The 13,726-nt window shown below is 42.1% G+C and overlaps 2 protein-coding genes across 2 annotated transcripts in view; one reads left to right on the forward strand and one right to left on the reverse strand.

The window, feature by feature from the left end:
* LOC139025082 (mucin-2-like) overlaps window positions 1-852 on the forward strand; it is a 7,381-nt gene extending 6,529 nt beyond the window's left edge. The window contains exon 3 of the mRNA XM_070440113.1: window positions 101-852. Coding sequence (XP_070296214.1) covers window positions 101-852 — 752 coding nt within the window. The remainder of the gene's footprint in view (window positions 1-100) is intronic.
* Window positions 853-7,056: 6,204 nt separating this feature from the next.
* On the reverse strand, window positions 7,057-13,012 carry si:dkey-27i16.2 (regulator of cell cycle RGCC). Its single transcript, XM_024140668.2, has 5 exons — window positions 12,904-13,012; window positions 12,457-12,642; window positions 11,015-11,095; window positions 9,752-9,814; window positions 7,057-7,636 (listed from the first exon to the last, which is right to left on the reverse strand). The coding sequence occupies exons 1-5, from the start codon at window positions 12,923-12,925 to the stop codon at window positions 7,629-7,631; spliced, it is 360 nt and encodes a 119-aa protein (XP_023996436.1). The 5' UTR covers window positions 12,926-13,012; the 3' UTR covers window positions 7,057-7,628.
* Between the last annotated feature and the right edge of the window lie 714 nt (window positions 13,013-13,726).

The raw sequence follows: 13,726 nt of genomic DNA on the forward strand, positions 1-13,726 counted from the left end.
CCATTTTTAATTATAGATTCAGTATAATATTCAATAAAATATAGTTAACTAACATCCGATTTGAGACAAACTTGTTTCTTACCAATGAGTAAGACATGAGGAATCAACTTTTTTTTGTCAAAAAACTTTCCACGGACCCCCACACCAATCACACCCCCAACACCAATCAACCCCAACACCAATCACACCCCCAACACCAATCACCCCCAACAACATCACACCAACACCACAATCACACCCCAACACCAATCACACCCCAACACCAAGCACACCCAACACCAATCACACCCCAACACAATCACACCCCAACACCAATCACAGCCCGAGCACCAATCACAGCCCACACCAATCACAGCCAACACCAATCACACCAAACAACCAATCACACCCTCACCACTTTCACAGCCCAACACCAATCACAGACCCAACACCAATCACAGCCAGCACCATTCACACCCCCACACTAATCACAGCCCAACCACCATCACAGCCCAACACCAATCACACCCACACACAATCACACCCAACACCAATCACACCCCAACACCAATCACACCCACACCAATCACAGCCAGCACAATCAACAGCCCACACCATCACACCCCACACCCAATCACACCCCAACAACCAATCACACCCAACAACATCACACCCACACCATCACACCCCAACACCAATCACACCCCCACACATCACACCAACAAACCAATCACACCCAACAACCATCACACCCCAACAACCAATCACACCCAACACCAATCACCACACCAACAACCAATCAACCACCCAACAACCAATCACATCCCAACAACCAATCACACCCCAACACCAATCACAGCCCAACACCAATAACACCCAACACAATCCACAGCCCAACACCAATCACACCCAACACCAATCACACCCCAACACCAATCATACCCCAACACCAATCATACACCAAACACCAATCACAGCCCAACACCAGCACACCCCAACACCAATCACAGCCCAACAAACCAGTCAACAAATATCAGTTCTCTATGTTTGACAAGTAGTATGGAGCGGTGGCTTGGAGATTGCTTTCTCATACTAGTATGTATTTCCCTCTGAATCTAGTGATGTTTGTTTAGCCATGTTGAGAGAAATTAGTATTGGAAGTTGCTTGCATATTTACCATAAAGTAGTGTGAAAGTACCCGGTTTTGACCACTAGATGCCGCTATATTTTCAGGGTAGCTTCCCCCAAAACTGGTTTGCCGCTAACATCAATTTAAATTCAGTGTTCAACTGACTGTCTATAGACTAAACAATGCGAACCATAGATAATATGACCCTTGACTTTCACAGACAGCAATCATCACCCACAAACAGTCCTAGGAGACCAATTAGCATGGAGACAACACGGGGCAACCTACTTGCTGAATGTAATACACAGTACGGTTCACCATCATATTGAAGGTATTTGCTGAGGAGTTGATAATGATAATTACACTGCCATCAGACAAACAGAGTGATGTCTCTAATGTAACGATACTATAACACAGATCACTGCAGTGAGCGCTGATGGTTTCTGACACAGATAGTGGAAGAGAGGTGGAGATGTGATTGGGATTAAGTCATGTTGAGCTGTACTCTCACATCCTCCAAAACATAGCTACTTTTTACATAAAACCAATGAAGGTATGTATTGTAGAAAGTAACGATTTTAGTAGTGTAAATCTTGGTCCGGCAAAAAGAAATAAAGGTAATGCATGCCAGCAAAGACACTATACTACACAACATTAAACAATACATTAATTGCACTATAAGGTGACAAAACGGTCCCCACAAACTGTTAGGGCCTACATAAAGCTGTCCATATAGCAGAGTCCCAAAGCAGAGCCCCAACAGCAGTCCCAACACCTTACCACTGCTACACCTGGCTTTCAGCGGAGCCTTGTCTGGCAGTGAAACAGTTCATTCAGCTTCATTTACTACTTTAAACAAACATAGCTGATATGTGACTTGCTTAAACAAATATGGTTTCTGCTGACAATGACGATGTACAAACTATGGCCTAGCGGCGACGACAAGCGGGATAAGAGACAATCTGTATTTTCGATTAAGACATTAATATGCGAGCGACGACAGATGTAGTTCAATATAACTATTGTTCAGCACTTTTAAATGGTACAGCGACAGAATTCAGAACATGGGCCAGTTCTTACAGTGTATTACTATCGGTAGCACTGTCAAAGCTGTACAAAAAAAGTTTGAAAGCAAGCACACACTGCCAGAACGATGTGTTACAATACCGCGTTGGTATGTCACCAGTACTGTTGGCTCATCATTGTGCCAACTGCTCAAATAAATTGTTGTTTTAAAATGTAATTCCATGTTTACCTTGTTTTCTTTGGCAACCGTGTGGGTATAAGTGCAATAAACAGGGTCCTCTTCACTCTGTACACTCTGTACAAATTATTAGGGTGAGGCACATGGGCTACTAACAGCTACTACCACAACATACACTTACTATTACTTATTAGCTACAAGTCATTAGCTACAGTATACATATCTCTCTGGTCTCTACATAATTTATTGCTTATTTAATTAATTAGCACAACAGTTTTCAGCTGTGCTAACATAATTGCACAAAGTGTTTTCTAATGATCAATTAGCCTTTAAAACGATAAACTTGGATTAGCTAACACAACGTGCCATTGGAACACAGATGATGGTTGCTGATAATGGGGCCTCTGTACGTCAATTGTAGATATTCCATTAAAAAAATCTGCCATTTCCAGCTACAATAGTCATTTACAACATTAACAATGTCTACACTGTATTTCTGACCAATTTGATGTTATTTTTAATGAACAAAAAATTTGCTTTTCTTTTCAAAAACCAGAAATTCCTTAATTCCAAACTTTTTTGAACGGTAGTGTATATGTAGCATATGATGTGCCGACCGTTTTTTTTAATCCTATTTTACTAGCCTTTGTCACGACTTCTACCGAAGTCGATGCCTCTCCTTGTTCGGGCGGTGTTCGCCGGTCTTCTAGCCATCGCCGATCCATTTTTCATTTTCCATTTGTTTTGTCTCGTTTTCCCACACACCTGGTTCTCATTTCCCTCATTATGTGTTGTGTATTTAACCCTCTGTTTCCCCCATGTCTTTGTGTGGTATTGTTTATCTGTTTTCATGTATGCGCACGTTAGGCGTGGTTGCGCTGGGTTGTGTTCAACCCGTATTTGTATTTCGTGTTCGTTTGTGCCGTGTGCTTTTGGTTCGCCAAATAAAAGGCTCCAGTTTGCTACCAAATATCTTGCTCTCCTGCACCTGACTTCCTACAGCCCTTCACGCACACCTTGACAAGCCTGTTTTTTTTAAATCTGGCCCAGCTCGCTAATGAAAAGTTGATGTGCATTTCACCTCATATGCTCTTTGAGAAATATATTGTCACTCAAAGGGGAATCTCCATTGAAAACCACGAGTGACAATTTATTAGAATGCTGAAGTAATCCCTGACACAATTTTGGAATAGATGAAGTGAGAAGGGCCAAGCCACGGCCCTTTCAGTTTCAATCTGAACTTGACCAGTGACTGGATTGTTTCCCTCATCATTGTGTCTCTTCCTTTTTGGACAGCTCTCACCCCCAACCACGCTGTACAGGAAACTTCCTCGTCAGTCTTAAAACCCAAACTTCAGTTGGAAGTTCCAGCAATCCACAATGTTGATGCCAGGCTAAATATGGTATTCTATTCTCCCTGAGTCATGTCCTAAATGACACCCTATTCCCTACATAGTGCACTACTTTTGACCCGAGCCCTATGTAGTAGTGCACAATATTGAGAATATGGTGCCATTTTGGCCGCAGCCCAGGTTTTGTTCTCCCTGCACAGTGGTGGCCTCAATCAGTCAGCACATCTCTTTTATCAGGCTGGAGCAGACAGGCAGCTCGGGGACAGGGACACGCTCCTCTATTGGTGACTATTGTTTAGGTTTTCTCTCTCTATTTCTCTCTCACCCCCCACTTCGCCTGCCTCTGCGCCCCCCCCCCCCCCCCCCCCCCACACACACACACACACACACACACTCACACACTATTCTCGCACAGTACCAAGACTTGTTGTGGTCAGATGGAGTTGAGAAGTGTTGCCAAAGGTTCAGAAGAGAAGTATTCCTCACGACAAAGGGTCTTAAATGAAACATAAACACACAGAGAGATCATGTTTAGAATGTCCTGCCGTCCCTTCCTTTAGGTGGAGACCTTCTTACTGTGGACATAACCCATGATGCAATGGAAAAACCAAAGGAAGGTGATCTAACAGTTCAGTATGTACCAGTACTGTTGGCTCAGTCATGTGCCAACTGCTCAGTCAAAGAAATATGTTGTTTTATAAAATGAATTCCATGTTTACCTTGTTTTCTTTGGCAATTACTACTACGCGTCATACAGCTAATGTAGCCTACTACCAAGTCATACAGCTAATGTAGCCCCATCATAAGCATTAGCTACTACCAAGTCATACAGCTAATGTAGCCTACTACCAAGTCATACAGCTAATGTAGCCTACTACCGAGTCATACAGCTAACGTAGCCTACAACAGAGTCATACAGCTAATGTAGCCTACTACCGCGTCATACAGCTAATGTAGTCTCTACTGCATCATACAGCTAATGTAGCCTACTACAGAGGCATACAGCTAATGAGCCTACTACCGCGTCATACAGCTAATGTTGTCATTACTGCATCATCAGCTAATGTTGTCTTATTACTGCATCATACAGCTAATGTTGTCTATTACTGCATCATACAAGCTAATGTTGTCTACTACTGCATCATACAGCTAATGTTGTCTATTACTGCATCATACAGCTAATGAGCCTACTACCGCGTCATACAGCTAATGTTGTCTATTACTGCATCATACAGCTAATGTTGTCTATTACTGCATCATACAGCTAATGTTGTCTATTACTGCATCATACAGCTAATGTTGTCTACTACTGCATCATACAGCTAATGTATGCTACTACTGCATCATACAGCTTAATGTTGTCTACTACTGCATCATACAGCTAATGTTTGTCTATTACTGCATCATACAGCTAATGTTGTCTACTTACTGCATCATACAGCTAATGTTGTCTATTACTGCATCATACAGCTAATGTTGTCTACTACTTTGTTTTTCTTTATTATTTTTGTTTTTATTTTTTTTATAATTTTTTTTTTTTTTTTTTTTAAAATGCAGGTCATACCAGCTAATTGTTGTCGATCTACTACTGCATCATACAGCTAATGTATGCTACTACTGCATCATACAGCTAATGTATGCTACTACCGCGTCATACAGCTAATGTAGCCTACTACAGAGCCATACAGCTAGGGTTGTTTGTTAGTTAATAAAAAATAACTGATTCAGCCCACAGCTTTAGTGACAGTCACATGTTAACGATAGCATGGTATTCTACGCATCACGTCTGTAACTACATCCACCAGTTAGTAATGCTGTAAGCACTAAAGCACATCTCGTTATGGTCTGTGGATATGTACACATCTCACTACATAAGGTAGAAACTCATTTGAGCCATTTGGGTGTCATTTGGGTGTCATTTGGGTGTCAATAGYGTGTCATTTGGGTGTCAATAGGGTGTCAWRKGGGTGTCAACAGGGTGTCAACAGGGTGTCATTTGGGTGTTATTAGGGTGTCAATAGGGTGCCATTTGGATGTCGTTCGGGTGTCATTTGGGTGTCATTAGGGTGTCAATAGGGTGTCATTAGGGTGTCAATAGYGTGCCATTTGGGTGTCATTAGGGTGTCAATTGAGATGCCTATAATAATCCGGCCAATAGTAGTGCTCTATCTAGGGAATAGGGTGTCAGTAGAGACAAATAGAATATAATTCAAGTCTTCAAATGACCAACTATTCAGCTTCTCAGTAGTCACCTCTTAGAGAGAGCAGCAATACGTTACAGTCTCATCCCTGACCCTCTGACCCTCGGACAACAATGATAAACATAGACTAAATCACTATTGTTATGCCATCAACTCTACTGACGCACTTCCCACATTTAACTGTCTCCGAGCAGTGCCAGGGCTAGATTTGTGTGTTTCCTGATTTTGTTTGGAGTTTCACTTCTGCCAACCAATCAGAGGAGTCGTACAGGATGTGGAGACAACAGGAAGTGAAGAAAGGCCCAGGCAGACAGAGTAAGGTGAACGGGGGGTACAGGCAGTTGTAGGTGTGATACTAGCAGTAAAACTAAAAGAGAAGTAGAAGCCAGCAGTCAAGCGTATTCCTCTATTTCTTTGAGAAATATTTGATCTATTCAACATATTCACTCATATCTCCTCTGTGACATAGCTGATGTCCCCCCCCCCCAAACAATGCAAAGAGCTTTGAGAAGTTGGAAAAGTGCTATATAAATCCAATAATGTCATTTACCTGCTGTTTTCGACTCTCTCTACCGCACCTGCTGTCTCTAACTCTGAATGATCGGCTATGAAAAGCCAACTGACATTTACTCCTGAGGTGCTGACCTGTCGCACCCTCTACAACCACTGTGATTATTATTATTATTATTTGACCCTGCTGGTCATCTATGAACGTTTTAACATCTTGGCCATGTTCTGTTATAATCTCTACCTGGCACTGCCAGAAGAGGACTGGCCAACCCTCAGAGCCTGGTTCCTCTCTAGGTTTCTTCCTAGGTTTCTGCCTTTGTAGGGAGTTTTTCCTAGCCACCGTGCTTCTACATCWGCATTGCTTGCTGTTTGGGGTTTTAGGCTGGGTTTCTGTACAGCACTTTGTGACATCGGCTGATGTAAAATGGCCTTTATAAATACATTTGATTCCTTGATTGATTGATTAATGATATAATGTGAATTTACATTTTGCTCACTTACTTTTCACTGTACATTTTCCACCCACTTGTTTTTAGACTATTCATTTGCTTTTAAATAACTTAAAAAGACAGCAAAAGTTTAAAAAAATAACTATCTTTATTCATCTGTGCATTCATCTGTACAAAAATCATCATCATCATCATCATCATCATCACCATCAGGTTAGGCAGTGGTCTGTTTGTAGTATAGGCATTATAATACTGTACATCACTTTACAATATAATATAAAACAATTACTATACATGGGGGAGGTCTAACACATTGGGTTGTGATGAGGACAATGGGTTTCACTCTTATAAGGCCTTCCATCAGGAAACAGCAGGTTGGCATAAACCCTACTTTTCCCACTATAGATCTTGTGATTAGCAAGTGTGGTACTTGGATGCCATTTCACACACATCATGTTCTCCTATTGAAGAGATTCACGTTGACTATAAAACAGTTTGATTTAGCTGTGAATACGTCACCAGTCTGAGGGAAGGGATGTAGTCTACCACCTCAGGTCCAGTGGTGTTCTAGATATTGGAACATGATGCCCTTTTAATTTCTCATGTTTATCCTTTTTTCCCCCAAAGGGGCCAAGAGAGAGCTGGCTTTCTCCGAACAGAACAGAACTGTTTTAGATCAGTGTGGTTGTGTGTTCAGAGGTAGCCAGCCGTGCAGCCTCTGGTCTGTTCTCTCTTCGCTCTCCCTGTGGTCTCAGCAGCTCTCTCTCAGTCTCCGTCTCTCCCCATCTCTCTCCGTCTCTCCGCTCACATCTCTGTCAGAAAGACACAGACAAACGCACAGTCATTAGCATGCAGCAGGCTGGTACAGATTGCATCGAGAACAGCACTTTAATCTGTGTCCTTGCATAACTACGTGTGGTGTGTGTGGTGTGTGTGCTGTGTGTGTGTGTGTGTGTGTGTGTGTGTGTGTGTGTGTGTGTGTGTGTTGTGTGTGTGTGATGTGTGTTGGTGTGTTGTGTGTGTGTGTGTGTGTGTGTGTGCGTTAGCCTGTGTGTTTGTGTGTGGGTGGTGTGTGTGCGTGGTGCCGTGCGTGCGTGCGTCGCTGTGGCGTGCGTGCGTGCGTGCGTGCGTGCTGTGCGTGCGGCCGTGCGGTGGGTGCGCTGGCTGCGGCGTGCGTGCGTGCACGTGCAGTGCGTTTTGCGTTGCGTGCGTGTGTGTGCGTGTTTGCGTGCATGGTATGGGTTGGGTTGTGTGTGGTGTGTGGTATCTACGTCTCTGTGTGTTCTCTTGAAACGCACTGCCTCTCTGCTGAAGTGGTACCAGATAGTCATGTATACTATAGACTACTTATCACTGCGAGGGTTGTGTAGATAGCTGCCTCAACCCTGCAGACATGGGAGCTGGATTCAGGTAGAAAACTGCGATACCTGTCAGGATGAGCCCAGTCTGAGTTCCAATTTGGGGGGGGGGCCACCCTTTCCCTCATAGGGCTTTATTCCCTCATAGGGCTTTATTCTCATAGTGGCTTAGGTCAAAGCAGTGCCTATCGGCTTGTAGGTTTACTGGCTACTTAGCCGCTCTACGTGTGGCATTCTCAATGGGAAAGGGGAACTTATAAATATTAAAGGCCTAACCAGCAGTTAATAAAATGAATAGTTATTAAAGGCCTATAGAAAATAGCTGCATGATACACTGGACCTCAGCGGGCATTGAAACACTAGACTAAAGAGTATAAAGAGACTGAAAACACTTGACTAAAGTGATATAAAGAGACTAAAACACTAGGACTAAAGGGATTAAACACTGGACTAAAGAGATATAAGAGATTGAAAAACACTTAGGACTAAAAGATCTCTCGCGCTCTCGCAACACAGACTAAAAGGTGATATAAAGAGAATTGAAACCCACTTTAGACTAAAAAAGAGAAGAAAGAATGATGAAATACTTAGACTAAAGGGATTGAAAACACTAGATAAAGGAGGATTATAAAATGAGATTTGAAATACTAGACTAAAGGGATTGACAACACTTAGACTAAAGAGATCTATAAAGAGATTGAAACACTAGACTGAATAGGGATATAAGAGATTAAACCACTAGACAAAGAGATATAAAGAGATTGAAACACTAGACTAAAGAGATATAAGAAGATTTGAAAATCACTAAGACTAAAGGGATTGAAACACTAGGACTAAAGAGATATGAAAGAGATTGTGAAATACAGACTAAGAGATTGAAACACTAGACTAAATAGTTTATAAGAGATTGAAACACTAGGACTAAAGAGATATAAAGAGATTGAACAATAGCACTTAAAGAATATAAAGATGATTGAAAACACTAGACTAAAAGAGATATAAAGGATTTGAAATGACTAGAACTAAGGGATTTGAAACACTAGACTTAAAGGATATAAAAAGAGATTAAAACACTTAGACTAATGCAGAGTATAAAGGTATTGAACACTATGACCTAAAGGGACATATAAAGAGATTGAAACACTAGACTAAAGAGGATATAAAGAGATTGTGTTGAAACACTAACTAAAGGGATATAAGAGATTGAACACTAGACAAAAGGAATATAAAGAGATTTTGATAAACACTAGACCTAAGGTGATTTAAAGAGATTGAAACACTAGGACTAAAGAGATATAAAGGATTGAGAAACACGTAGACTTAAAGCGATATAAAGAATTGAAACACTAGACTAAAGAGATATTAAGAGATTTGAAACCACTAGAATAAAGAAGATTAAAGAGATTGAAACACTAGACTAAAGAGATTATAAAGAGATTTAAATACTAGACCTAAAGGGATTTTGAAACACTAGAATAAAGGATATAAAGAGATTGAAACACTAGACTAAAGAGATATAAAGAGATTGTCCGGCTGTGGGGAATTTTTGTTTTGTTTTGAGATGCATACCAGCAAGTTCCCGGTCCAAACTGTCGATGAATCTCTGTAGGTCTCCTGTGTCTCCCATTCTGGCTGAAGAGAAAAAGGAGAGCATGTGAGAATGGAGAAATAGAGAGTGGTTGAATGGAACATTTCTGTGGAGAGATGCAGCAGTAGCAGCTTTAAGATCACTGGCATTTCCTCCTTTGGACCAGAGCAGGAAATGGGATCCAACTCCCAGAATTATAGAAGAAGAACCTGCATCCCAAATGACACCCTATTCTCTAGAGCCCTTAGGGCCCTGGTTAAATGTAGTGGACTATAAAGGAAATAGGGTACCATTTGGAACATAATGAAGGAGTCAGGACACAACCCCTGGTTTAACCAAGATGGAAAATAAGATTCACAGACTCTTATTCAGCTGTTTTTATAAAAAATCTCCTCTTAAACAGCCCATAATATAAAACTCCACTGAGCTAGTGAGGCGTCTGCTGCACACCTCAGACTGACTGACGTGGATATTCTAGTGTTATGTTTAGCTTATGTATGGCTTATGTATGCTTTATGTAATGCTATGTATGTTTAATGCATCTCTTAAGTAATGTTATGTAAGTCAAATGTATGTCTCTTACGTAGTGTTATGTATGTCGAATGTATGTCTTAAGTAGTGTTATGCATGTCGAATGTATGTCTTAAGTAGTGTTATGTATGTCTAATGTATGTCTTAAGTAGTGTTATGCATGTCGAATGCATGTCTTAAGTAGTGTTATGTATGTATAATGTATGTCTTAAGTAGTGTTATGTATGTATAATGTATGTCTTAAGTAGTGTTATGTACGTATAAGGTATGTCTTAAGTAGTATTATGTATGTCTAATGTATGTCTTAAGTAGTGCCATGTGTGCCAGTATAATGGAGACAGACAGACTGGTGCCCCCTCAACCAGCACTCTGTGGTCTTTCAATTAACATTATTCCTCATCTACATTAGACAATGTGGCCCCCTTTCACCCAGCCACACACAGCTGCTTCTACCCTAAACCCCCGCTCCACCACCCAATGACGAGGCTCAATAGCCCTGCAGGAGACAGGCTGTAGAAGCACAGCGGCCCAGCTTTGTTGTGTAAACTCCAATCAATAGTGATCTATTGTAATGCTCTGATTATCTGTGTGAAAGTGGTGGTGATCTGTGTATGGACTGATAGTGATCTCCTACTACAACTCCATCTGGACAGATAGCTCCGAGCTAGTTTACATGGTGATGGGTTGAGATGTAATGGTATTGGTCTCCTTACCTTTGGGCGTTACTGTTATGCATGCAGTGTGGATCTCTTCTTCACTGGTGTTCAAACTGTTACCCAGAAACGCCTCACTGCCTGGAGGGAGAGGGGGAGGGAGAGGGAGAGGGAGAGGGAGAGGGGAGAAAGAGAGAAGAAGAGAGAGAGAAGGAGAGAGAGAGAGAGAGAGAGGCGAGAGGAGAGAGAGTAGAAGCGTAAGAAGATGCAGAGAAAGAGAGAGAAGAGACCCGACGCAGAAACCAGAACAGAGAGAGAGGAGAGATGAATACAGAGAGAAGGAGCACGAGCGAACACAGCAGAACGCCGAGTGCAGACGAAGAGAGAGAGAGATGACGAGAGAGAAGAGAGAGAGAAGGAGAGAGAGGAGAGACGGAGAGAGAGAGAGAGGAGGATCAAGCACGAGAGAACGCACGGAGCAGCATCGACGCCCAGGCGCGAGATAAAGACATGAATTCCACCCCTCGGAACCCGATCTTCCGATCCCTCATCTCCCTCGCCCATCTCTCCTCTCTTCTCTGTCAGCTCTTCTCTATCGGTGTCTCGATTCACACTCTGATCTAGCTTCGATTACATCGGTCGACTCTCGGTAGAGAGAGAGGGAGAGAGATTGTTGACGAGAGAGAGAGAGGGGCACGATGTGTACGAATCTGAGTGGATTCAGGAGAGAATGGGTGGAATCATAGACGAAGGGAGGGAGAGAGAGAGAGAAGGAGGAGAGAAGAAATAAAGACTAAGAGAAGTGAGGAGGGAGAGAGAGAGAGAGAGAGGTTAGACCACAGGAACACATCCACACGTGGCACAACTAATATATATTATAAACTGGGTGGTTCAAGCCCTGAATGCTGATTGGCTGAAAGCTGTATACCACAGGTATGAGAAAACAAGCAGTTGTGCATAAGAAGAGCCTTGAGCCTGGTATATTGGCCATATTCCACAACCCCTCAGGCCTTATTGCGTAAATATATGCAATTTGGTAGACACTTGATCCAAAGCATACCTGCATACATTTTACATATGGGTGATGCCGGGAATCAAACCCACAACCCTGGCATTGCCCCGCATGCTCTACCAGCTGAGGTACAGCAGACTATTCTGGTAGCTAATGTTGAATATAACTTTCAGATTGAATGATGTGTTAAATATGATAATGCAACCCTTCCTCCACAGACAGTCATACAAATCGATTAGATGTCATGGAGAAAATGTGCATTAGTTGAAACAGTGGTATTTTGTGTGACTCTCTAATTTCATGTAAAGTTGATGCATGTTCATGAACCGATGCTTTCGCCAGTAAAAAAAGGTTAAGTGTGGGTTGATGAAAGGGGCTCAACCACCGGCTACCCGCAGGGTATTCCCCATCTGAATCATCGTTTACGCACAAACCCCACGCATGTATGGGACATACGACCATTKAAAGTTTAGACCTAAAGGCTACTCACTGCAGTCACTAGTGTCCTCCACGCCGCTGTCGCTGGCAACAGAGCCGTCGTCCCCTAGCCCGGTGCGKCGTTTGGCTTCAGACAAGAGCAGCTCGTATTCGTACGGGACGCTTTGGGAAGGCTCTCTCAACTCCTCAACCACGTCAGCGAACTCCTGGAGCAGATCAGTCAGCTCCTGCTCCAAGTCTGATAGGGTATTTAGAAAATGGTTTTAGTTAGAGTGGGAATAATTCAACTCATGATGGAATATAATTATTTTACACATTTATTTTAATTAGCCTATTAATAATAAAGTTTTTCAAAATTTGCCATTAAAAACTAAATAATGTATACCAAACAAAATCAATCCAAATTAAAAGTCTACAACAGCAGGAATAAAATACAAGAAAAAACGCTGCAATAATCAATAGCCTAATGATAAAAATCAAGTCAACGCTCAAGACTCACCTGAAAAGTTCTCTGTAGACATTCTGAAAAGCTGGAGTTGTGCGTCGATGACTTATAGAAGACAGAAWCTGTTCAAGAAGTGAAGTTTCAAGTTGATAGGTGGGGTCTTCTGTTTATAAAGCCTCCATAGACCCTACTCACAACCGGAAAAGACGCGCTCTGCAGCACCCAATCAGGTCACTGCTCGCGGCTTCTGTGGTTACCGTAGTGAGTGGGCGTCTCGAAAGTAACAGTTAAGAGCGAGGAAAAAACTAATGAACGGAACAGTCTCAGAAACCCCAAGATAGATGCTTATGCAACTCCATGAACGTCACCAGGACCTGGCGTTCGGGTCTTACGCCACACATTTTTTGGCGCTGACGCTGCAATGGTGTAAAAAATAAATTGTAGTCAACTGAATGCACCACTTATGTCATGGGACTGTGGTTATGTGAAACTTCCAAAGCCATCCAACCATTATAACCACTTCTCAGAATGGTGCTGTGTCTCCCAAGGTCACTTAATGATTCATTAGTAATCTACATAACAAACAGAATATAATAGCATGATAATGTCAGGCTACTCTTATACCAAAAACACCATGTCATTTCTTGTGACAATTTAGGATGATTGTGCTGAAATATATATATATTTGTTTTTTCTAATGCTGTGGTTGTGTTTAACTCAAGCTGCTCTAAAATCTGATTCGTTGGGCCGGTTAGCCACCCTTACATCATTCAAGAAGATCAAAATGCCCATTCCCATGAAAATGATTGGGATCAAATGATTGGCATGCATGCAGCATGGACGTTCCACCTGTAAAACTTGAAGAATGATCATTCAC

This window comes from Salvelinus sp. IW2-2015, unplaced genomic scaffold, assembly GCF_002910315.2.
Source record: "Salvelinus sp. IW2-2015 unplaced genomic scaffold, ASM291031v2 Un_scaffold2242, whole genome shotgun sequence".
Lineage (NCBI taxonomy): Eukaryota > Metazoa > Chordata > Actinopteri > Salmoniformes > Salmonidae > Salvelinus > Salvelinus sp. IW2-2015.